Consider the following 24,300-nt stretch of genomic DNA (forward strand, 5'->3'; position numbering starts at 1 on the left):
TTACTCTGCCTGCCCACAGACACAGGAGGAGAGGGCTTTGAGCGAGCCGATGACCGTGCCCCAAGCTGAAGACCTTGAGGGCACAGTCTTCAAGGGGTTCCCCTTGGCTTCAGGAGCCTCCTGGGGGACACGTGGACCGACTGGGGAGGAAGCTGGGGCCACCGTCCCACTGCGGGGTGGCAGGGTCCCCCCGGCGTGGGCCAGGTGTCCCCCACCCAGAGGGGCCCCCTGAGTCAGGTGGGGCCGGTTTTCTCCACAGAACAAGATATAGGTCTTCATTGGAGGAGTGACAGGTCCTAGATGGGGACCGGGGGCTCGGGGCGGCACTGGGGGTGCCACCAGGGAGAGCTGTTTGCCACGAGCACAGTCGATGACAAAAGTGAGGTGAGCGGTGGGGATGGCCTTCTGATGGCAGGCCGGCTTCCCACCTGGAAGGAAGGAGAAGACCAAAGGTTTGCATTAGCGTAGTCAGGTGTGGTTCCATTCACTCACTTCTTCCTTCCCTCCGCGAGGGTCTCACTGCCCAATTGGTTGACACACAAAGACCAGAAGAGTGGGGTCTAAGAGCATGGATTTCAGCATCAGGGAGACATGAGTTGAAATCCTGGCTTTCGGGGTGCCTGGGTGCTGAGTCGTTAAGCGTCTGCCTTCAGCTCGGGTCGGGATCCCAGAGTCCTGGGATCGAGCCTTGCGTCGGGCTCCCTGCTCCGTGGGAAGCCTGCTTCTCCCTCTCCCGCTCCCCCTGCTTGTGTTCCCTCTCTCGCTGTGTCTCTCTCCATCAAATAAATAAATAAAATCTTAAAAAAAAATTAAATTGAAATTCTTATTTAAAAAAAAAGAAATCCTGGCTTTCCCCTACTCAGCCGTCTGCCTTCTGGAGCAGAGCCCCGGGCCTCAGAGCTTCTGTGCGTAGGAACCTCCCCTGCAGACTCTGGTGCGCCGGTGGGGTGGGGGGTGAGGCTCTGCATTGTTAACAAGCTCCCAGGGAATGCTCACGCTGCTGGTCCACGGACACACTGTTGAAGTAATGAGGTCCTCGAACAAGGGGAAGGTCCTGCCACCTTTTACAGACGAGGACGCTGAGGCCCAGCTTGTGCAAATGGTGGTTCTCAGGGAGCACCATGATGCTCTCCCCTCCCCGCCACAACCTCGTCCCTAGCCTTGGAGTCCACCAGTAGTGCCTGGGGCTGTCTGTCCTGGGCATCCCTGCAGTCTTACTTTTGTACCCTCCCGACCCAGCTCAGGGAGAAGCCATGAGCCAATTGACTTATCAGTGAAGCGGCTCCATGTGAATCCAGAGCCTGGACTCTTAAACAGTGAACTTCTTGAGTTACCCAGATAGCAAATTCTCTTCACTGTGGGCTCTTCCTCACGACACAGGCTCAGAAGGAAGCTCGTGTTCTGGTAGGTTTGTTAACACAGGGAATCAGCAAAGCCCACCACCCACGGCTTGAGAATCCCGGCAGCTCCGGGGAGGGTGTGTGCCCTCCCCAGGCCCACCTCGGCTGGTCTTTCTGTGGTGCTGAGGCCCCTCTGCCACCTCTTACCCGAGCTGGTCTCCAGATCTGTCTCAAGGCCCATGACTCTGGGGCTGGCTTGTTGGTCGCTGGGGTCTTCCGAGTGGGGCGGGGGTCACAGCTGCTGCCACAGTGGAGAACTTCTAGCTCTGGGAGGAGGAGAACTTCTCAGCAGCCTCTTCCAGGATGTAGCTCCCCACCCAAGGACCAGACCTTTTATATTTACTGGACCAGATCCAGATCTGCTGAGTGAATTCCACCAGGAGCCACAGGAACTGGCCTGGGGCAGCTAGCGGATTGCTTTGATCCACAGGGTTATGTCAACAGAATTGTTGTCAGGTCACTGGGAGGCTGTTCTACCAAACAGACCCTGTTTCTTTCCACTGCAGCCGCTTCCTACCTGTTCTTTGCCTTAGCCTGTCCAGACTTCAACAAGAAAATGGATTTCTCAAAGTCCTGGATGCTGGGAAGTTCAAATTAAGATGTCCACAGATTCCGTGTTTGGTGAGGAGTCACTTACAGGTTCAGAGATGGCTGTCTTTCTGGCAGGGTCTTCATGCGGCAGAATGGGCAGGGGCTCTGTCTGGAGTCTCTTATCTGGGCATTAGCCTCATCATGAGGACTCCACCCTCATGATCTAATCACCCCCAAAGACTCCACCTCCAAATCCCATCACCCCCGGGATTCAGTTTCAGAATATGAATTTGGGGAGGACACATTCAGTCGACAGCATCCTTTAAATCAACTGACTGTTTTTATTGGAAAAAACACATATACTTTATTATCATTTTTTAAGGGGAGTATAGTTGACGTACAGTATTATATTAGTTTCAGGTGTATGACATAGACATAATGATTTGACATTTACACATAGTAGGAAATGCTCACCGTGGCAAGTGTAGTTACCATCTGTCACCATACAAAAATATTACAATATTATCAACTACATTCCCCATTCCCATACTGTAGTTTTCATCTTTATGACTTCTTCATTTTATTTTAAAATTATTATTTTAAGATTTTGTTTATTTACTTTAGCAAGAGAGAGCATGCGAGTGGGGGGAGGAGCAGAGGGAGAGGGACAAGCAGACTCTGCACTGAGCACAGAGTCTGATGCAGGGCTCCATCTCACCACCCTGAGATCACGACCTGAGCTGAAATCAAGAGTCAGCCGTTCAACCAACTGAGCCACCCAGACGCCCTGACTTATTCATTTTAAAACTGGAAGTTTGTACCTCCTTTGTTTTAAATTAAAGATTTTATTTTTGGGGTGCCTGGGTGGCTCAGTCGGTTAAGCGTCTGCCTTCGGCTCAGGTCATGATCCCAGGTCCTGGGATGGAGTCCCGCATCTGGCTTCTTGCTCAGCGGGGAGCCTGCTTCTCCCTGTCCCTCTGCCTGCCGCTCCCCCTGTTTGTGCTTGCTGTCTATCTCTGTGTCAAATATGTAAGTAAAATCTTTAACAAATATATTTTATTTTTGAAGTGATTTCTACACCCAATGTGAGGCTCAAATTCACAACCCCAATACCAAAACTCACAACTCTGAGATCAAGAGTCACATGCTCTAGGAACTGAGTCAGCCAGGCGCCCCTATTTTGTAACTGGAAATTTGTACCTCTTAATCCCCATCACCTATTTTGCCTATCCCCCCACCCCCACCCCTCTGATAACCACCTGTTCTCTGTATTTATGAGTCTGTTTCTGTTTGTTTGCAAATTTGTTGGAAATACACTTTAAAATGAAAATTGGTACTGTTTCATTAAATGTAACATATCACTTCTGTACATTACAAGTAACTCTGTATGGTGTAAGAATAATGGTCCCCCAAAATATCCATGCCCTAGTCCCCAGAACCTGTGAACATGTTTCCTGACACAGCAAAAACGACTTTGCAGTGGGGTATTTCACTTCTAACATCAATTCTGATGTGTGTGTTTGTTTTTTTCTCACACCAGCAAGCAATTAACTCTTCCGACACCACCTACCTGGAGATAGAAAGATTCCACTGATTAAGGGCTCATTCCCACATGACTGCCAATCCCCGCATTGCTCATGCTAATTGTAATTCCACATTGTTATCTGTGATTCGGATTTCTAGATCAGAGCGTCCCATGACCCCCATTATTTGCTAGAGTGGCACAAAGAAGTCAGAGAAACATTTTATTTACTAGATTACCAGGGTTTTTTTTTTTTTAGGTTTTATTTATTTATTTGAGATAGAATGAGAGCGAGAAAGATCATAGAGGGAGAGGGAGAAGCAGACTTGCCACTTGCCGCATTGGGAGAGCCCAATGCGGGGCTCGATCCCATGACCCTGAGATCATGACTCGAGCTGAAGGCAGACGCTTAACTGACTGAGCCCCCCAGATGCCTCTAGATTACCAGTTTATTATAAAAGGGTACAACTCAGGAACAGCCAGATGGAAGAGATGCACAGGGCAAAGGATGGAGAAAGAGGCGGAGCTTCTAATAGTCTCTGAGCCGCCACTCTTCCTGAATCTCCTCCACTATGTTCACAATTGATTAAATCATTGGCCATTAGAGACTGAACTCAATCTCCAGCCCCTCAACCCTCCCTGACGTTGGTGGGTGGGGCTGAAATGACCAACTCTCTAATCACATTTTTTTGGTTCCCCTGGCCACCAAGCCCATCCTTAGGTGACCTAGGGTCTTTCTAAAAGTCACCTCGTGGGGCACCTAGGTGGCTCGGTCAGTTGAGCATCTGGCTCTTGATTTCAATTTGGGTCATGATCTCCAGGTACTGGGATCGGGCCCCGCCTGGGGCTCTGTGCTCGGTGTGGAGTCTACTTGTCCCTCTCCCTCTGCTCCTCCCCCTGCTCACGCTCTCTTTCTCCCTCAAATTAATAAATAAAAACAAAATCTTTTAAAAAATTTAAAAAATAAAAGTTACCTTGTTCATATAACAAAAGACACTTAAAAAAATGTTTTCATTTATTCATTTGACAGAGAGCACAAGCAAGGGCAGCGGCAAGCAGAGGGAGAGGGAGAAGCAGGCTCTCTGCTGAGCAGGGAGCCTGACGCGGGGCTCGATCCCAGGACCTTGGGATCATGACCTGAGCTGAAGGCAGATGCTTAACCGACTGAGCCACTCAGGTGCCCCCAAAAGGACAACTTTCTTGCTCTCAACACTTGGGCAATTCCCAAGGGTGTGAGGAGCCCTGTGCCAGGAATTGGACAAAGACCAGATGTATATATATGTTATTATAACATATATATGTTATTATAAATCATAGTATCACAAGTATGGACTTTGAGAGGGGGAGATTATCCCGAATTATCTGAGTGAGCACAATTTAATCCCACTAGTCTTCAAAACTGGCGAACATTTCCCACCTGGGTTAGGAAGAGATGTGCTGATGGAAAAAGGCCAGAGACAGGACGTGAGACTCACCCGTCATTGCTGGCTTTGAAGATGGTGTAAGGGGGCCATGAGCCAAGAAATCCGGGCAGCCTCTGTAAACTGGAAAAGGCATGAAAAGGGTCTTTTTTTCCCTAGGACCTGCATGGAGGAACCTCCCTGGCAACATCTTAATTTCCGCACCGTGAAACCCATGTCGGGCTTCTAGACCAACTGATACAAACTTGTGCGGCTTTAAGCCACTAGATCGTCGTACTTTGGCACAGCAGCGACAGAAAACTGATAGGCTGTGCAAAAGTCAAAGAAAAGAAAATTAAATTCTAGCTGGATATTGTTGCTTATGTGATTTGACTTAAAAGTGACCGGGCACCTGTGGACACCTGTACTCCTGAGATCATGTGATGAGAAGGGCATGTCTCATCTGTGGCCTCCTTCCCCCCAAACCCATAACCCGGGTCTAACCATGAGAAAAATATAGGGAAAACCAAACCAAGGGACATTCTGCAAAATACCTGCCTGGTGCTCCTCAAATGGTCAAGATCGTGAAAAAATAAGAGAAACCATCACAGAAGGGAGGAGACTAAGAGGACACCGTGATGAAAGGCATTGTGGGATCCTGGATTGGATCCTGGAATCAAGAAAGGATATTAGTGGGGAGCCTGGGTGGCTCAGTGGGTTAAGCATCTACCTTCAGCTCAGGTCATGATCCTGGGGTCCTGGGATTGAGCCCCCATCAGGCTCCCTGCTCTGCACGCTCTCTCTCTCTGAAATAAATAAATAAAATCTTAAAAAAAAAAAACCCCATGTTGTGCAATTCCATTTATATCAAATGTCCCAAATAGGTAAAGCCATAGACACAAAGTGGATTAGTGGTTGCCAGGGGGCTGGGGCAGGGGATGGGTGAATGACTGCTAATAGGTGTAAGGGTTTCTTTCTGGCATGATGAAAATGTTCTGAAATTAGAGAGTAGTGATGGTTGCACAACTGTGTGAATATAGTAAAACCGACCAAAGTAGACACACACTTGCAAAGGGTGAATTGTATGGTATGTGAATTATATCTCAATTAAAGCTCTTATTTATTTATTTTTTTTAAGGAAATGAGCTCTATCCTACTTCTCTGAATGAACTATATTTCCAGGTAACTATGGTCCTAATTGATGAGTTTACACAAGAATTCCAGGTGTACCTGGGTGGCTCAGTCAGTTAAGTGTCTGCCTTTGGCTCAGGTCATGATCTCAGGTCATGGGATCCAGCCTTGCATCAGGCCCCCTGCTCAGCGGTGGGGGGGGGGGGGTCTGCGTCTCTCTCTCCTTCTGCCTCTCCCCCCACCCCCTGCATGTGCTCTCACTGACTCTGTCTCTCTCTCTCTCAAATAAATAAATCTTAAAAAAAAAAAAAAGAATTCCAGCTGGGGAGTCTGGCTGGCTCAGTCGGGAGAGCATGTTACTCTTGATCTCGGGGTCCTGAATTTGAACCCCATGTTGGGAGTAGAGGTTATTTAAATAAATAAGTAAAAACTTAAAAAAAAAAAGAACTCCATCTAATAAGTGTGGAAAGAATGATAGCATCAGAAATGCATCATTTTACAACTTCTAATGAAATCATTGAATCAGGGAAGGATCTTCAAAGGAAGAAACTGTTACATGGGCAGTTGATGGGGAACTTTCCAAAGAAGGAATCGGGCTGCTCCCACCCAGACCCACCATTGATCTTAGCACCACTGAAGGGGTCCCTGATGTGACTCAGCAGCATCTAGAACATGTTCTTACTGAAAATGTTGGACCTGAACCTACTTATCCCTCTCCAGCTAATTTACAGGAAATGGAGAGAAGAGCTACTCAGATGACAGCACGAGGAAGCAGAGAAATCCAGAATGTGGGATGTTCTACAGTACATTCTCTGTAATTTGACTTAAGATTCTCTCCAAAGAATATTCTTAAAAAAAAAAAAGATTTTATTAAAAAAAAGATTTTATTTTTAAAATCTTACATCATGGAAACATAAGACAATTTTTTAAGAGTTGCACACTGAATGATATGAGGTTTGAATGACATATCTGGGGTTTGCTTTAAAATACTTCAGTGAGGGGCACCTGGGTGGCTCAGTCATTTGGGCATCTGACTCTTGATCTCAGCTCGGGTCTAGATATCAGGGTGGTGAGGTCAAGTCCCACGTTGGGCTCCATGCTGGGAGTGGCGCCTACTTAAAAAAGTAAGAAAGAAAAAGGAAAGGAAGGATATATTAAGTACCTGTAGTAAAGCAACTGTTGAATCTGGATGATGGGCATGCAGAAAATATTTTATTATTTTATCTAGTTTTAATATTTTATTTTATTATTTTATATAGTACTTTATTGTTTTTTCATTTCTTCTTAAGAAATATTTATTTATTTATTTATTTATTTATTTATTTATTTATTTATTTATTTATTTTAGAGAGAGAGGGAGTGGGGTGGGGAGGGACAGTGGGAGAGGGAGAGAATCTTAAGCAGGCTCCACACCCAGCACAGAGCCCCACGTGGGGCTTGATCTCACAACCCTGAGATCATGACCTGAACTGAAATCAAGAGTCGGACACCTAACTGACTAAGCCACCCAGGCGCTCCTTCTTTCCTTTTTTTTTTCTTAAGTAAACTCTAGGGCACCTGAGTGGCTTAGTCGGTCAAGCATCTGCCTTTGGCTCAGGCCATGATCCCAGGGTCCTGGGATCAAGTCCTGCATCGGGCTCCTAGCTCAGCAGGGAGCGTGCTTCTTCCTCTCCCTCTGCCTGCTTATCCCCCTGCTTGTGGTCTCTCTCTGTCAAATAAATAATCTTAAAAAAAAAAAACCAAAAGGGGCGCCTGGGTGGCTCAGTCAGTTAAGCGTCTGCCTTCGGCTCAGGTCATGATCCCGGGGTCCTGGGATCGAGCCCCGCACCGGGCTCCCTGCTCAGCGGGAAGCCTGCTTCTCCCTCTCCCACTCCCCCTGCTTGTGTTCCCTCTCTGGCTATGTCTCTCTCTGTCAAATAAATAAATAAAATCTTTAAAAAACAAAAAACCCAACTCTACACCCAACGTGGGGCTCAAACTCATGACCCCAAGACTGAGTCACAGACTCCACCAACTGAGCCAGCCAGGCATCCCTAATTTATCTAGTACTTTATAACATTTTCCATTTTCAAAATGGACGTGAATTAAAAAGTGTATGTCAAGGATGCCTGTGAAGAGTTAAGAAAACCGTTTCATGACAAATAAGCAGAGAAAACATCGTTGCATTTATAAATTATTATAGTGTTACATAATTCATGATTTTCAACGTGTGTGTAATCAAATTGATAAACTAAATTATATAAATAGACATTTGTCAGTTTATCTACAGCCCTTCAAGTTATAGCCACAAGTTAGCCAACCACTGAAGTTCTCGTTGGGAAAAGGCCCACGTGTAAATAATAACCGAGCTTTGGGAGGCCATTAGGGTGGAGGGTGGATGAGGTTTTGGCTGGAGTCTCCAGAGATGGTGAGGGGCCCTGTGTGTCCCTGGGACAGCTAAGGGGAGAATGCATTGGAGGGAAGAAGCCCCGGGGTGGAGGGAGTCAGTTAGCAACAGACTGCAGCAACACCCCCTAGTGAGAAACCAGGCAATCATCACCGTTCACTCATTCCAGCAGCAGGGGTATCCTTAGCTCCTGCTCTCAGCCACCTAGCCTGAATTTGTAGATTCCTCCTTCTGTATTGTTCTAAGGAATTTCTGGCATCTCAGCTTCATCTAATGAAGACCACTATTGGGTTTCAATTATCGATCAACCAACTATGCTATTAGAACCATTCTCAGCTGTTGGAGCTGGGACATTAAAACCCCAAAGTCTCTTGGGGTTCACTTATATTTATAAATTCAGCCAAGTTTAATGTTATGTTCCTTCCTCCCTGACTTAACATGTCTAAGTTACATGTATATTCTCTAGGTTTCAGCTCACTTATTAGCTAAGGCTTGCCTTTTTTTTTTTTCCCTTTCCCTCCCTGCTTGCTTGCTTTCTTTCCTAAATCAGTAAATCACCTCTAGGGTCAAACCATGGGCTTGTTCCCTGGGGCACTTTGGACTGGGTCAGATCTGGAGACCAATAAAGGATAATGATCTCTGAGGGGAATCAGCATCTCTTTGCAAAGTAGCTTCCTCAGATAAGGCCATGACGTGCTTTCCAGGGAAAGCAGGGTCAGTCTCATTCAGTGGGAGGAGGGGGCTGCATCGAATGCATCTAAGGCAAAAGAGTTTCACTGAATTTTGGATTAGGGAATTTAGTCATCTGCATCCACCCAAACACCTCCTTCTTGATTGCTAAGTGCCACTTGTTTCCATCCAATGCACCTGGCCAGCCTGTGAACACAACTTCTATTGCAATTATATTACAATTCAGCAACCCACAGTATCAGCTCTGTCCAATTTTTTGGCAACATAAGCCCTGTAGCTACAAGAGAGGAGATAAATTTTTTAGAGTAGTCAGGAATGGCCCTTGCTTCTCTGGTCCTGTCTTGAGCTGAGAATTTAAACCCTAAATATTTCTTTTTTGAAAGTCTTCAGTGCAATTATAAATAGGCAGCCTACGTGACAGTCCTTACAGTCCTCACTCTCCTCTAATGGTCAGTGTGACAGTCACTCCATCCACCAAAGCCTATCTTTATTAGGCACTTTCCCCCAGGCAACAATACTTACTGTGATAAGTGATAACTTCTGTAACTACTTTTTCCCTGTGCGAAGTAGGCTAGATCTGCATCACCTTCAAATCTAATGCCTTGACCCCTTGGAGGTCAGTTTCCTGCAGAAATAGAAACCTTGCTGGGCATTCTCTTTAAACTTTTTATTGTGAAGAAAATGTAAGTTCACATGGAATTGTTGTTGTTTTTTTTTAAGATTTTATTTATTTATTCGACACAGAGAGAGAGAGACACAAGCAGGGGGAGCAGCAGGCAGAGGGAGAAGGAGAAGCAGGCTCCCTGTCGAGCAAGAAGCCCGATACGGGGCCCCATCCCAGGACCCTGGGATCACGACCTGCGCTGAAGGCAGACGCTTAACCGACTGAGCCACCCAGGTGCCCCTGTTTTTTGTGTTGTGTTTGTTTGTTTGTTTGTTTTAGAGAAAGAGAGAGCGCGACTCAGCGAGAGCAGGGGTGGGAGGCCGTGAGAGAGGGAGAGAATCTCAAGCAGATTCTGGGCTGAACTCAGAGCCCATGACCCTGAGATCATGACCTGAGCCGAAATCAAGAGTCATCAAGAGTCAAATGGTCAACCGACTGAACCACCCATGCACCCCGGTTCATATGCAATTGTAAGAAACAATACAGAGCAATTCCACCACCACCCTTCTTTACCCAGTTTCCGCCATGCTCACATTTTGCAAAGCTAAGGTACCATCATATCACAACCAGGATATTTACATTGATACAGTCAAGGTACAGAACATTTCCATCCTACAAGGATCCCTCACGTTGTCTTCAGACTTCTTTTAAGCAGAAAGGGATTTCATACAGAAAATTAAGTGTTTATAACATTATTGGAGGGGTTGAAAGAAGGGTCTCTAGACTGGTCCTCTAGTCATGGCTCCCAGAACACCATAGAACTCACCAACCAGAGGATATTACTTCTGCCACAATCAGGAAGATGAGGAATCAAGAAGTCATCACCGAGATTATTGCATTCAACATATTGCCAGCAAGAATCCAGGGATTTAGATTTGGGGCTAGAAGCTGGTTCCCAGGCACTAGAATGCTGAGTTTGGCTGTCAGCATCTCACAGATGCTTCTGAACACTCGTGAAACTGGACACTAGCCAGCTGCTGAAAACCCTCACATCTGCATGACCTTGCTTGCCAGCAGCAATCAGCTAACATTGGTAGGACAATGGCTATTGCCTCACTTCTGCCTTCCATCCAATCTTACCAACTGGCAGAATCCATCTGTATCTGGAATTCTAACTGCCACTGAGTCCGGGAAATGGAATTTTAACTTTTTAGATTCTGGAAGGAATGGATGATGAGTCCCAGCTGACTACATCCAACACAGATGGACACAGAGGTAGATCTGTGTCCTTTGTATTGGGAGGACAAGAGGGGTCCTATCAGATTTGCTATGATTTTCCTGTAAAAGAAAGGGCGAAGTCAACTGCTGCTGAGCTTTTTAGTTTCCTTACTGATTGTGAAGGGAGGAGTAGTGACTTGGCCAGATGGACATTTTTTGACGTTCCTCTTCAGGCTAGTGATCATGAATTTGTAGGGAACAGTCTGTCCCTTTGGGTATTTTGTCCAACTGTGCATGGCTGTTTGGGTGCAAGCAAAGAGAAAAGGTGCAGCTGGATTTACTGAGGGTTGGAAAGCTTACCAAATCCGTGTGACAAAAAGACAAGGGAGGAAAGGAGTTCAGGGTGGTGGCAAGAGTGTTATGAAAACCCATGGGAGTGGGGCGCCTGGGTGGCTCAGTCATTAAGTGTCTGCCTTTGGCTCAGGTCATGATCCCAGGGTCCTAGGATTGAGCCCGCATGGGACTCCCTGCTCAGCGGGGAGCCTGCTTCTCCCTCGCCCTCTGCCTCTGCACCCCCCACTCCCCGTTGTGCTCGCTCGCTCTCTCTCAAATAGATAAATACAATCTTAAAAAAAACAACAAAAAACCTCATGGGAAATAAACAGGATCAGAAGTGAAGAAAAGAGAAAGCCCACGAACTGTGAGGAAGTAGAGGTGCAGAAAAGTTGGAAAGAGGCCACAGAGGGACTGTTCAAGTCGGTAGACACGTTTGTTTCCAGCACCCTCGTTCACACCCAGGCTAATCCTAGATCTGCCCTAAATAGGAAATGGGGCAGTGGTTGGCTCAGAAGGTAGAAAAACATAAGCGGGGATCTGCAACTTTGGAGGCACAACTAGGTTCACGTCTGTGCTCCTCCACTTATAAGACCCGTGACAATGGGCGATTCATTTACTCTTCCTGAGCCTCCGTTTTCCCTTCTTCAAAAGGGGGGAGAAAAAGACTATCCTACCGTTAGCGAGAGGACTTAATGAGATCATGCACGTAAAGTGCTTAACACAGTGCCTGGCACACAGTGAGCGCTGAACGCGGGGAAGCTGTTACAGTTATGTTTGGAATAAGTTATGTTTGGAGCCAAGGAAGGGTTACAATGAAGACAATTCTAAGTGCAGAAGTACTGTAATACAGAACTTCTGGATAGGTAGGCGCATGCGCCTGCCGGCGGTCCTCGGCTAGCGCGGACGTTGCGCATGCGCCGGAAGTTGCAGCCGGGAAGCCAGCGAGGTCGGTTCCGCCCGACTCTAACATGGCGGCGCCCTTTGTCTGCTCTGAAGTGCCGTCCCCGGCCTTCTCGCGGCCGTGATGCCCCTCCCTCTACGGTGGGGTCCGGGACATGGCAGGTGAGGGTCAGCAAGCGCCCGGGGCTGGCCGAGTCTCGGGAGCCGGGCGGAGGCGGCGAAAGATGGGGCGCGGCGGGACGCCGGGGACGGTTGTGTGGGGGAGGGGAGGGAAGTGGAATGAGAAGGGAACCCGGACTGAGGGGACCCCGCGGGGTAGGAGGGTGCAGGGCAGCTGGGGTGGGGGGCGCCTCCAGGCGAGCGGGCGCGGAAGGGCGAGCGGACCGGCAGTTCCTGCGAGGGAGCGCGGGTCGCCTCCCGGGTTGGGTGACACCCCAGCTGGTAGCATCTCCGCCCCCGCCGCCCGGCTGTCACTGTCCCTTGACCCCGCGCGCCGCGCGGGGTCGTTCTGCGGCCGCTGGCTGGCGGGGTGCCGGGGCAGCTCACGTCGGCGGGTCGGGGCCGGAGGGCACGGGCCTGCCAGAACCAGGAGGTGCTTGCAGAGTGGGAGGTCGACACTGCCCCTGTATAAGATTATTTCATTCATTCATTTCTTCCGCAGACGGTGGCCCGGCATCTGATAGGTTGTGGGGATAGAGCAGGTGAACCGGACAGACTTGCTCCTGGTGTAGTGGTTGGAACCAGGCGGCCGGGGTTTGAATCCCGACTCTCTGCTTGCCCGCTGTGTTCTGAAGCACGTTAGGTTCTCGCTCTGTCTCAGTTTCCTCAAACTTAAAGCAGAGATAATAATAAAACCTGCCTCCGAAGGTTGTTCTAAAGATTTAATAAGGTGATACGTGCAAAGTGCCAAGAACATTTCCTGGCACAAAGTAAATACTGTGTGTGTTTGTTGCTGCGATTATTTGTTTCATGAGACTCATGTGGGAACCATAGAGATAAACAGCACCTCTGATACTGCTGTAATGGAAGAAAAGCAGAAAAGTTCTCCTTGCTCTGGAAAGAATAGAGGCACCGAGGCACCTCACTCGGTCTAGGCGAATCCAGGGAGGCTTCTGCCCCCCAAGAAGCGGAGACCTAAAGGATGCTTAGGAGAGTGGAGGCAAGAAAAGGGGGGAGTATTCTCAGTTGAAGATGGAGTTTGTGAGAAAGCTTAGGGGCTAGTGTAATAATTAATTTTTCTCCTAGAGACAAAGCTAAGAGATAAGACTGAAGAAGCTGGCTGTGGTCTGGTCCTACGGGGCCTTGTAAACCTAGTTAAGGACTTGAAGTTTTAGGTTAATGGGAAGCCATTTAAGAATCAGATTTGTGGATTAGAACAATCACCTGGCTAAATCTGTATGAAGAGGCTGCTAGAATAATCCAGGTGAGAAATGAGGGTGGCCTCGAGTCAGGTTAGAGGCACAGGGTGGGGAGGGAGGTTTTGGAGAATTGACAAAACTTGGTGATTACTTAGATGAGGAAGTTAGAGGCAGAGAGGTGTCAGGATTGACCTCCTCTTCTTGACCGGCAGGTGGTGATGCCACACAGTGAGATAGGGAACAGGATGGAGAGCGGATGTGAGAAGGGAAGATATATTTAGTTTCGAATATGTGGAAAGTGGGTGCCTGTAAAACAGTCCAGTGGAACTGTCCAGTGGTGAGCTAGCAGTTGTCATCCAGCAAAAGTCCCTAAAGTTGTGGGAGGGGGTGTGCTCACCGAGGGCAAGGGTATGAAATGAGAACAAGAGCGTCTGAGACACCCCGGGGGAAATGCTAATGCTGTAGCAACACGGGAACCTGGGCACAGTCTTGTTGCTCTTGCTTTTCAACATTGTGTTATGTCTTTTGGTAAGCAGGTATTCCTGAGTGTAGGAACCAGGAGCGGGTTTACTCATCTTTGTGTCCCAGCTGTCGAGCATGGTGTCTGGCATGCAGCAGGCCAATAATGATCCAAACAGACTTGTCCTGAGCGCTTACATTGTGCCAGGCTCTGTGCTCAGGGCTCTGGATTTGCCTATGTTTCTTGGATGCATAAAAGGGCAACTCTTAGGGAGCAGGTGCCTTTCGGGTTCTCATCAGATTTTCCACTTGGGTGTCTTTGATTCAGGTAATGAGCTGGAGGAGGAGAGCCAAGCTGGAGTTTACGCAGACAAACTGTCAGAAAAGAGTAGCCTGGGCTTCTTGGAAGTCTGAGGTATGTCTGTAATGCTCAAGGATGAAACAAACCAGGAGGTCAGTTTGTTTGTCCTTCTTCTCTAGGCTCAGCGTGACTCAAATCACCCTTTCAAGATAGCTTCTTCTTTCAAGTTATACAGTAATGACAACATCTGAGTTTGGTTGGGAAATTGTGGCTATCATTTATGCTTGGTTTACCAACAAAGACCGAACTAGGTTAATCACTGGGCAAATGCTCACACCTTGTTTTAATCAAGTACAACCTAACATGCTCCAACAAAGCAATTCCAAACTACAGTGGCTGAAACAAGCTCAAAGTGTATTCCTCCCCTCTTATTAAACGTCTAGAAGTGGGCATTCCAGAGCTGGTAGGGCATCCTGCTCTGTTCTGTGAAGTATCCAGGAACAGTTCTAGTGATCATGTGGCTCTCTTTGCTCAAACCCAGGCTTCCATCTCATGGTCGAAGCTGGCTGCTGCAGCTCCTGCCATTGTATATACACTCCGTCTGGCAGAAAGGGAAAGACAGAGTGGGGAGCACATGTTCATTCCTTTTAAGGTTCTAATGTTTAAAGGTACATATTTTTGTACAACATGTCCCCAAACATAAGCATCTGGTGTACAACCAAAGAGCGAATCATGACTGTTCCAGTGCTGGAGGGAAAGCTGGCTGAGAGAGCCTGCTTGGTCCCTCGTGTGACTGAATTGCTGTCCCCGAGGCTTGGGCCTCGGAGAAGGGAAGTCCACTGCATTGGTGGAAGAGGCAGGCTGCTCTGGCTTTGGGTAGGTTGATGTTGCTTGGGCCCAGGGAGTCCAGGCTTGTTTATGCATTCAGTGTTTTCTGTGTCCAGCGTGTCAGACACTGTGCTAGGGGTGTAAGACTGGATCCCGGGAGCAAGGAGCTCTTAGCTATGTGGATGATCACAATACAGTACAAGGAGCACCACGGGGGAGACGCACAGGAGAAGGATGACTGATGTTGGAAGGCTCTACCGAAGCGGGGAGATGAAGAGTGAACAGCGTGCTTGGATTGACATCTGTGCAGGTCTCCTCAGATAGAGGCAGCGAAGACTCTGATGCCGGGTGTGAATCCCTGCTTCCCTGTGTCGTGGCTCTCTGAGGGCCAGTTACTTCACCGCCGTGCCTCCGTTTCCTCATCTGTCAAATAGGGATAACGGTATCTAGCTCCCAGAATTGTTTAGAGAGATCAAGCGTGTACTTCATGGGGTTTGCCGCGTAAAGCGGAATGACCTCCTGCTGCAAGGTGTGGGGTGGTTCGAAGCCAGAGAGGCTAGTGAGGACTGCAGTCAAAGAAGGCCCAAACCTGTAGGGAAACCAGGTTGCGGCCTCCCTCAAGGCAGGAAGTATCCAGATTGTGCAGAGGGGGTCAGCAACTGCGCTGTGAGTTCTACCAAGCTCTCTACTGAAAGGTGTCCATCTGTGGATTCTCAGAGACCATACTCTAACAGGTCTGGTGAGGGGTCCTTTGGGAAGGGAAAGATTCCCTCTAATTCCCGCAAGCTCAAAAGCTTCTGGAAAGCCTTCTCTGGGCCCTGCCCAGCCACCCACCCCCCACTGAGTTTGGATCTCCTTCTCCGTTGATCTCTTAGCATCCAGCACTGATCTCTCAGTGCATTCGTATCTCACATTATAATCCTGGGTTTCTTTGTCTCCTCGTTGGCCCCCAGCACCTTGCAGGCAGGGACAGGGGATCGTTTCTCCTGGTAGCCCCACTGTGTAGCCCATTTCCTGGCACATAGCTGGTGCTCAATAAATGTTGTTGGAGGGTGGATTATCAGCCCTGATTGGCTGAAGAGGAACTGGCAAGCTGGCCGGAACTCCAGTGTGATGTGGGGTGGCGCGCTATTGACTTAAGAGAGGAGAACCTGATGGTTGATTTGGTATCTGGCTGGACTATGGACGTAAACATGGTGAACTGTAGTATGACCTGAACGATGAGAGTTTAGGTCAGAAGATAGTTTCTCTGTCTTTCTTTTTCCAGTAGAGCATGGTTTCTCAGCCTTGACGTTATTGTTATTTGGGCTTGCATAAATCTTTGTTGTGGGCTGTCCTGTGCACTCCAGGATGATTATGGCACCCCTGGCCTCCACCCATAGATGCCCGTAATACCCACCCACCTGCAGCTGTGATCGTGGAACATGTCTCCAGACATTGCCAAACGTCTCCTGGGACAGATCGTCCCCAGCTGGAACCCACATATAGGGTACTTCTAAGTCAGGCATCCCTGGGCTCGTAGTAGTTCTTATACTTATTAGATGTGTCCCTTTGGGCAAAATACTTGGTCTCTCCAAGCCTCAGTTTTCTCAGTTGCAAAGTGGGGATACGGATGACCTCACACAGTTTTATTGGCCAGAATTATCGATGAGGTAATGCATGTAAAATGCTTATTCGAGTCCCTGACTCCATCATTGGTGACTGGTGTTATTACGTGTTAGGAGAAGAGGACCCTTGAGAGGGTCAAGAAAGAAAGTGTGTAGAGGAAGAAAAAAAATGTTTGGTAGAGGAATATGCACAAGGTGCACAAATCAGAAGGTTCTAAAGAATGCGCCATGGAGGGGCACCTAGGTGGCGCAGCCCATTAAACATCTGACTCTTGTTTTCGGCTCAGGTCATGATCTCAGGGTCGTGGGATCGAGCCCTGGGTCAGGCTCCACGCTCCCCGCTCAATGCAGAGTCTGCTTGAAGATTCTCTCTCCCTGTCCCTCTACCCCTCCCACTCATCCTCTCTCCCTCTAAAGTAAACAAATAAATCTTAAAGAAAAAAAAAAAAGGAATGCACCATGGAGAGTAAATCATGCTTCAGTGCCTGACCCAGTTCCCCTTCCAGATAAATGTTAATAGTATCTGTGGGTCCTTTCAGAGCTATTCCGTGCATCTGTATGTCTCTGTGTATGCCCAGGGAAGACCATTTAAAAAAATTTTTTTTTTAAGATTTTATTTATTCATTTGAGACACAGAGATGGAGAGCATGAGCAGGGGGAGAGGCAGAGGGAGAAGCAGGCTCCCTGCTGAGCCAGGAGCCCGATGTGGGGCTCTATCCCAGGACCCTGAGACCGTGACTTGAGCAGAAGGCAGATGCTTAACCAGCTGAGCCACCCAGGCGCCCGGAAGACCTTTTTTTTTTTTAAGATTTTATTTGTGAGAGAGAGAGAACGCACGTGCGCACCAGTGGGGGGAGGGACAGAGGGAGATGGAGAAGCAGACTCCCCACTAAGTAGAGAGCCCGATGTGGGGCTCAATCCCAGGACCCTGAGATCATGACTTGAGCTGAAGTCTGATGCTTAACCCACTAAGCCACCCAGGCGGATGGAAGACCATTTTTAAAGAGTCACATGATTTGATTAGGTTGCACAGACAGGAGCCCCTGCGGGTAGGAGGGCAGCCGCCGTGGGCGGGGCTTCGGGGTGTCACCAGTTTGCCATGTGAACGACCAGGTGGCTCACTCTTTTCTGGAATTCCTCGAAGGGTGGTGCCTGAGTGGGTGGGAGAAGGTACCCAGACCCGGTGTCTCGGCAGGGTAGCACCACGAAAGGGAGGGACCCAGCCCGAGAGAACATGAAAAACTAAATATATTGTGTGCCCAAAGCAGGTTGTCCTGGAGACCATTATCTCCTCCTTTTGCCGGTCAGTTTCTAGATGATTGAAATAATAAAGGTCAAAGAGTAAGCCTTTCAGTGCTGAGGGGCTTGTGCCTTGGCTGCAGGCGTGTGTGTTGAGCGTCGGTACAGGGCCCTGGCCTCTCAGAGGTGCTCCGGCCAGCAGCAGCTTTACCTCAAGTCCAAGGGCCAGGTAAAGTAGACCTCCGTCTACTTTAGATTCGACAGGAAACCAGGGCTTGGGCTTGGGGAGTCAAGCCTGCTTGTTGGGAACTGGAGACACGTAAGCCTTGAGCTTCAAAGGAGGAAGCAGAGGGCCTGGTTAGAATGGAGAGTTGCACTCCTGTCTACGTAGTGGCAGGCAGAGGCTCGGAGGTGGCAGGTGGCGGTTCCAGCTGAGGGTGGGACCGGCTGGAAAGCAGGTGTGGTGGGTTTTGTTGTAGCATCAGAAACCTGCTGGACAACTTGACAAGGACAGCTGACACTGTGACATCTAGGGGGATTGTTGAGAGAGTAAATCCTGGGAGCCCTCATCACAAAGAGAAGATTGTTTTCCTTTCCTTTCTTGGGTCCCTATGAGAAGACAGATGTCAGCCAAACCTGTTGCAGTCATCATTTCACAACACATGGAAATTCAAACCACCTGCTGTACACCTTAAACGGACACAGCGATGCGTGTCAATTATTTCTCAGTGAAACTGGAAAGAAAAACCAAACCAGGGGTGCCTGGGTGGCTCAGTCGTTAAGCGTCTGCCTTCGGCTCGGGTCGTGATTCCAGGGTCCTGGGATCGAGCCCCGCATCGGGCTCCCTGCTCGGCGGGAGGCCTGCTTCTCCCTCTCCCACTCCCCCTGCTTGTGTTCCCTCTCTCTCTGTGTCTCTCTCTTCAAATAAATAAATAAAATCTTAAAAAAAAAAAAAAAAAACCAAAAAAGAAAAAAAAAAAGAGAGAGAAAGGAAGGAAAGAAAGAAAGAAAAGAAAGAATCGAGCTTCTTGTCTTAAGAGCCCTGGCAGCAGAACATGTTCTCCCCGCCCCACCCACACCACTTCCCATGCTGGAACTGTTCAACTAAGCAGCCACCTTCCTGTCCCGAAAGGGCAGGCGCTGCTGCCCAGCGGGAAGCCGTGTCTCCATGGCTCCGAAGCCTGCTAGGTGAAGCACTTCTCATTCCGGTAGTCTCGGGGCAGCCGGGCCCGGTGAGGGACTTTCCTGGTTCACTGTAACTCAGCTTCCCAAGTTCGTGCTTCCAAACATTGTTGCAAGTCAGAAAGAACATTGTTTAATTTTGTAAGTTGTTAAATATTGAGTAGATGCAAAGGAATATGCGCAGTATAAAGAATAAAGATACAAGGAAACCCATGTACCCCATCAGTCAGTTTACAGATAATGTTACAGTTAGGTTTGGAGCGCCCCTCTGACCGTGGCCCACCCCACTCCCAGGTCATCGCAGTTTTGCTTTTATCACTCTCTTGCCTTCCTGTAAAGTTTTACTGTGTGTGTTCGTATTGCTAAACAATGTTGTCTCATTTTGCATGCTTTTGAACTTAATATAGTCACGTTGTTTTCTTCGGTGTCTTAAATTGTTGGCTTACTTGACTTTCTCAGATGGATATGTTCTTTTTTTTTTTTTTTTAAAGATTTTATTTATTTATTTGAGAGAGAGAGAATGAGAGACAGAGAGCCCGAGAGGGAAGAGGGCAGAGGGAGACGCAGACCCCCTGCTGAGCAGGGAGCCCGATGTGGGACCCGATCCCGGGACTCCAGGATCATGACCTGAGCCGAAGGCAGTCGCTTAACCAACTGAGCCACCCAGGCGCCCATCAGATGGATATGTTCTATTGCAAGAGAATTTATTTGTCCTTTCTCTTGCTGACGGACATTTGGATTGTCTTCGGTATTTTGCTGAGACAGAGTGCTGCTATGAACATTTCTGGAGCATACGTGCAGCGTCTGCAGGGTACAGCCCCAGAAGTGGGGCTGAATCACAGGGTATGTGAGCTTCAGCTCGACCAAATAATACCTAACTGTTTCCAGAGTGCTTTCCCCAGTTTACAGTTCAACTGACAATTCTGTTTGTTTCACATCCTCCCAACTCTGGTTTTACTAGACTTTAAGATTTTTAGTAATCTGATGGGAGTGATATCTCATGTGGTTTTGATTTGCATTTTCATGATTATTAGTGGGCTAAGCATCTTTTCATATACTTATTGGTCATTCAGGTTTCAGCTTCTGTGAAACAGCTGCTTATATCTTTTGCTCATTTTCCTATCTGGTTGTCTTTTTCTTGTATATAGACTTCTTATTTGGTTTTGGTTTTTATTTTGTATGCTAATCCTTTGTTGGTTATATGTGTTGTAACTATCTGCTTCCAGTTTGTGGCTGGTCTTTTCACTGTAGGTTTTTGTTTTTTGTTTTTTTAACAAATTCTTAATTTTAAGGTTCATCTTTTTTTTTCTTTTATGGTTATCTTTTTCCGTTCCTTTTAAAGTCTCTACTTCAGGTTTATAAAGATAATCCCCTAGGTATGGTCTTCCAAGCATTTTATGATTTTGTGTTTTACATTAAAGTTTTCAGCCCATTTAAGATTATTTTTGTGTGGGGGCGCCTGGGTGGCTCAGTTGTTAAGCGTCTGCCTTCGGCTCAGGTCATGATCCCGGGGTCCTGGGATCGAGTCCCGCATCGGGCTCCCTGCTCCGCGGGAAGCCTGTTTCTCCCTCTCCCCCTGCTTGTGATCCTGCTCTCACTGTGTCTCTCTCTGTCAAATAAATAAATAAAATCTTTAAAAAAAAAAAGATTATTTTTGTGTGTATTATGAGGTAAGGAACTGATTCCTTTTTTTTTTTAGTAAGTGTACCAAATTGTCGTAGTACTATTTATTGAAAAAATACATCCCTTTCATGTGGATCTGTAAATGTCCCCAGTAACCCTTATATATAGTGAGTGTCCACAAATGTGTAGATCTGTTCCTGAGCTCTTTACTATTTATTCTCTATATCTGTCCTGATATCACACTGACCTAATGACTAAATTTTTATGTAACAGTTCTTGGTATCTGGTAACGTCTTGGCCCTTTGCTCTTCTGTCTTCATTTTAGATTGTGCTTGTCAAATTCCATAAAAATTGTTGGGATCTTTTATTAGAATTGCTTTGAACTTAGTCCACATCAGTTTGGATAGAATTGACATTTTTATGATATTGAACCTTCCATGAACATGGTATATCTCTCAGTTTACATAACTTACCAAAGTCTAACTTTACTGTCTCACACCCTACTCTCAAACAGTTAAGGACCTTAGCACACTTTAATTCCCATCACTCCTTCCTTTTATTCTATAGGTGGGTATTTTAGTTCTTTTTAAAATTTTAGAAGACATCTAATGATGTCAGTATTGTTTAGATTTACTCATTTATTATTGACTAGTTTTTTTCTCATTCCTTCTTGCATTTAATACTTTCATTCTGGGATCACTTTTTATCTACCTGAAGCGTATCTTTTATGATGTGTGAGTTTGGGCTGTCATCTGTTTGGGGGCCATCTAGAGATTTTACCCTCCTCCATTTGATGCCAAAAATTTGATATAGGCAGTTTTCTGTGCAGTCTTTTTTTCACTGACTTGTAACTCTCTGTGGCTCCAGCTCTGTTCTGGAGGGCCCTCCCATGAGACCTCTGTCCTTGGGAGGGAGAGGGAACTCGAGCTTGCTCAGTTCTGCAGATGCCTTTGATACCCACCCTCAGAGCTCCACTTGCTCTCTGGATTCTAGCCTTTGCTTAACTTTGACCCCTCAGTGTTCCTTACTGACTTGCCAGTTCTTTGATGCATTTTAAAAGATGTCTCACACTTTCTCTTCAGCATATGCAGCTGTTTGCTATGAGAGTTGGCCTGGGTACCTAGTGTGCCATGCTTCCAGAAAATCAAGGTGTTTCTGTGTCTTAATTTTATGTTTCATCTGGCAGCAGCAAACACCGAAGATTAGAACGAAGACTTAGTGATGTTCACTTTTAGCTTTTATAAGATGGTTTGTAACCCTTATTAGTATAAGGAGAGGGAGTTGGTAAGTGCCAGTTAACGACAGAGAATTTGCCCTTTTGGGACAGATGAAGGGTCTGTAGAGCCTAGCATTCCATGTCTGTCTGTCTGTCTGTCTGGAAGTTTTGTCTTTTTTTGAAGAGGAAAGTTCTTATCTTTTAGAGTATATGGACGTGGCCTTGAATCTCGGTGTGTCAGTGCAACCTAGGTCAGCTGACAACCCCTCTAAGCCTTGACTGGCTTATCTGCACTATGGGGGGCAATCATATTAACAGCCTTCTCGTGGCATCACTGCAGGGATCAATGAAGTAGCCTGTTCCTGAAACCCTTTGCAGGCAGGCAGCTCCGGCAACCATTCCAGTTATCCCCTTTGGTGGTGTTCTCGTCACATGCTGCTGCCCTTTGGAAACAATGAGCCTGTGATTTCCGTAACCTCCCAATTGCTTCACATGGTGGCGCTTATTATATATTAGCAAGGCTGTGTTTTTTCTGGGCACAGCCACACAGCCCCACCCACAGTCCTTTGCCAGGACTCAACAGTTTCCTTCCAGCTGGGTGAAATCCCCGTCAGGTTGGGAAACTGTAGCATCTGCACCGGGGGCTCTCGATCAGTTACTCACATCCAGGCATTAGTTTTTACCCAACCAACGAATGCATTAAAAATTTGCATCAGTGTCAGCAGGCTGGCCGTCTAGACAAAGGGTACCATTTCATAATCCTGCTCGCTGGGAACACACTGTGGAAACTGTCCGTCTTTTAGATGTTTGCCAGTTTGATCCTGGAAGTGGTATCTTGTACTTCTTTATATTTCTTTATTAGTGAGGCTGAACATCTTTTTTCCGTATAGAATATATCAACCACTGGTGTTTCTTTTGTGAACTGCCTCTTCATTTCTTTGACTCATTTTTCTGTTGGGAGATTTTTTTCTTATTGATTAATATTTTGTAACACCTTTATTGAGGTATTCCTGTAGTATACAAGTCACCCATTTAAAGTACACAATTAAATAGCTTGCAGTATATTCCCAGAGTTGTGCAACTATCACCACTATTTTCAGAACATTGTCATTATCTCGAAAAGAAACCCACCACCCCTTAGCAGTCACTCCCCACTTCCCTGTCTCCGTCAGCCCTAGACAGTCACTTTCTATCCTTACGGATTTGCCTGTTCTGGGCAGTTCATGTAAATGGAATCATGTAACTTGTGGTCTTTTGGCTGGCTTCATTTAGCATAATATTTTCAAGGTCCATTCGTGTTGTAGCATATGTCATTACTTTTTTATTGTCCAGTATTCTGTTGCACAGACAGACCACCTTTTATTTATCTATTCATCAGTTGAGGGACATTTAGGTTGTTTCCACCTTTGACTCTTATGAGTAATGCTGTCATGAACTTCTGTGTACAAGCTTTTTTTTCTTTTTTTTTTAGATTTTATTTTTTTAAGTGTTCCCTACCCCCAGCGTGGGGCTCGAACTCACAACCCCATGATCAAGAGTCATGCACTCTACTGACGGAGCCACCTAGGTGCCCCTGTGTATAAGCTTTTATGGGCACATATGTTTTCATTGTTGTTGGTGTGAGGAGCCTTTTGTATAGCCAGGCCAGTAACCCTTATTTACAATATAGGCTGTAAATATTCATCCTTAATTTATATTTACATTTGGGAAGGTGGGAAGATGAGGGTCCGATGAATGAAACAGAACATTTAGGGGTGCCTGGCTGGCTCAGAGCACGTGACTCTTGATGTCAGGTTTGTGAGTGTGAGCCCTATGTTGGGTGTAGAGATGACTTGGAAAAAAAAAAAAGAAACAAAACATTTAGGTTTCTGACCAGTCTTTCATACTCCTAAGGATTTAGCTCATGTACCATGCCTTCCCCACTGTGGCCCCACCAAGGGGCCCCCGGGGGCTGGTCTGCATGCCTTACCGTCGTGCTGTCGCAAGCACTCTTTCTGTATCTGTCCCAGTGTATCTCTGTCCATCTGTCTCTCTGTCTCTCTCTCCGGCTACATGCGTTAGGACTGGGAAACGGGAACTGGGCAGCACACCGGGGGTGCTGTCCAAGTTTCTCGCAGAAGCTCACACTTCAAAGTGACTGGCTGAAAACCCACCAGGGCTGCGAGTCATCGAGCCATCGAGCCATCGGTTCAAAGGCTTCCAGCAGCTTTGCTGATTCACTGCTGTTGCAGGTGGAGGGGATGTGAGGGGCTGGAGGCCAGCCAGCGCTGTTTGCTCAAGGGCGCGAGCAAGCGCTGGGGCCCTGAGCTTCCTTAATCTTCCCAGGGCTCCTGTCCAGAGACTGTTCTAGAGCAGCACTGAAGCAGCTG

General features: G+C 47.2%; 2 protein-coding genes across 4 annotated transcripts in view; one reads left to right on the forward strand and one right to left on the reverse strand.

Moving 5' to 3' along the window:
• Window positions 1-1,632, reverse strand: SRARP (steroid receptor associated and regulated protein; the record flags this gene model as incomplete). The annotated part of the gene is made up of 2 exons (XM_035019021.1): window positions 1-428; window positions 1,548-1,632. Coding segments are annotated over 2 exons (513 nt in total), but the record flags the coding sequence as incomplete, so codon positions are not given.
• A 10,528-nt stretch (window positions 1,633-12,160) lies between these two features.
• ZBTB17 (zinc finger and BTB domain containing 17) overlaps window positions 12,161-24,300 on the forward strand; it is a 32,356-nt gene continuing 20,216 nt past the window's right edge. For 2 of the 3 annotated variants that reach the window (XM_035019713.1, XM_035019715.1), the window contains exon 1: window positions 12,161-12,280. In XM_035019713.1, the coding sequence (XP_034875604.1) occupies window positions 12,274-12,280 (7 nt within the window). In that variant the 5' untranslated portion in view covers window positions 12,161-12,273. Of the gene's footprint in view, window positions 12,281-14,263; window positions 14,351-24,300 lie in introns of all 3 variants that reach the window. The other variant, XM_035019714.1, reaches the window with a different exon arrangement.

Source organism: Mirounga leonina, unplaced genomic scaffold (assembly GCF_011800145.1).
Source record: "Mirounga leonina isolate KUSES-001 unplaced genomic scaffold, KU_Mleo_1.0 Mir_173, whole genome shotgun sequence".
NCBI classification, from domain to species: Eukaryota; Metazoa; Chordata; class Mammalia; order Carnivora; family Phocidae; genus Mirounga; species Mirounga leonina.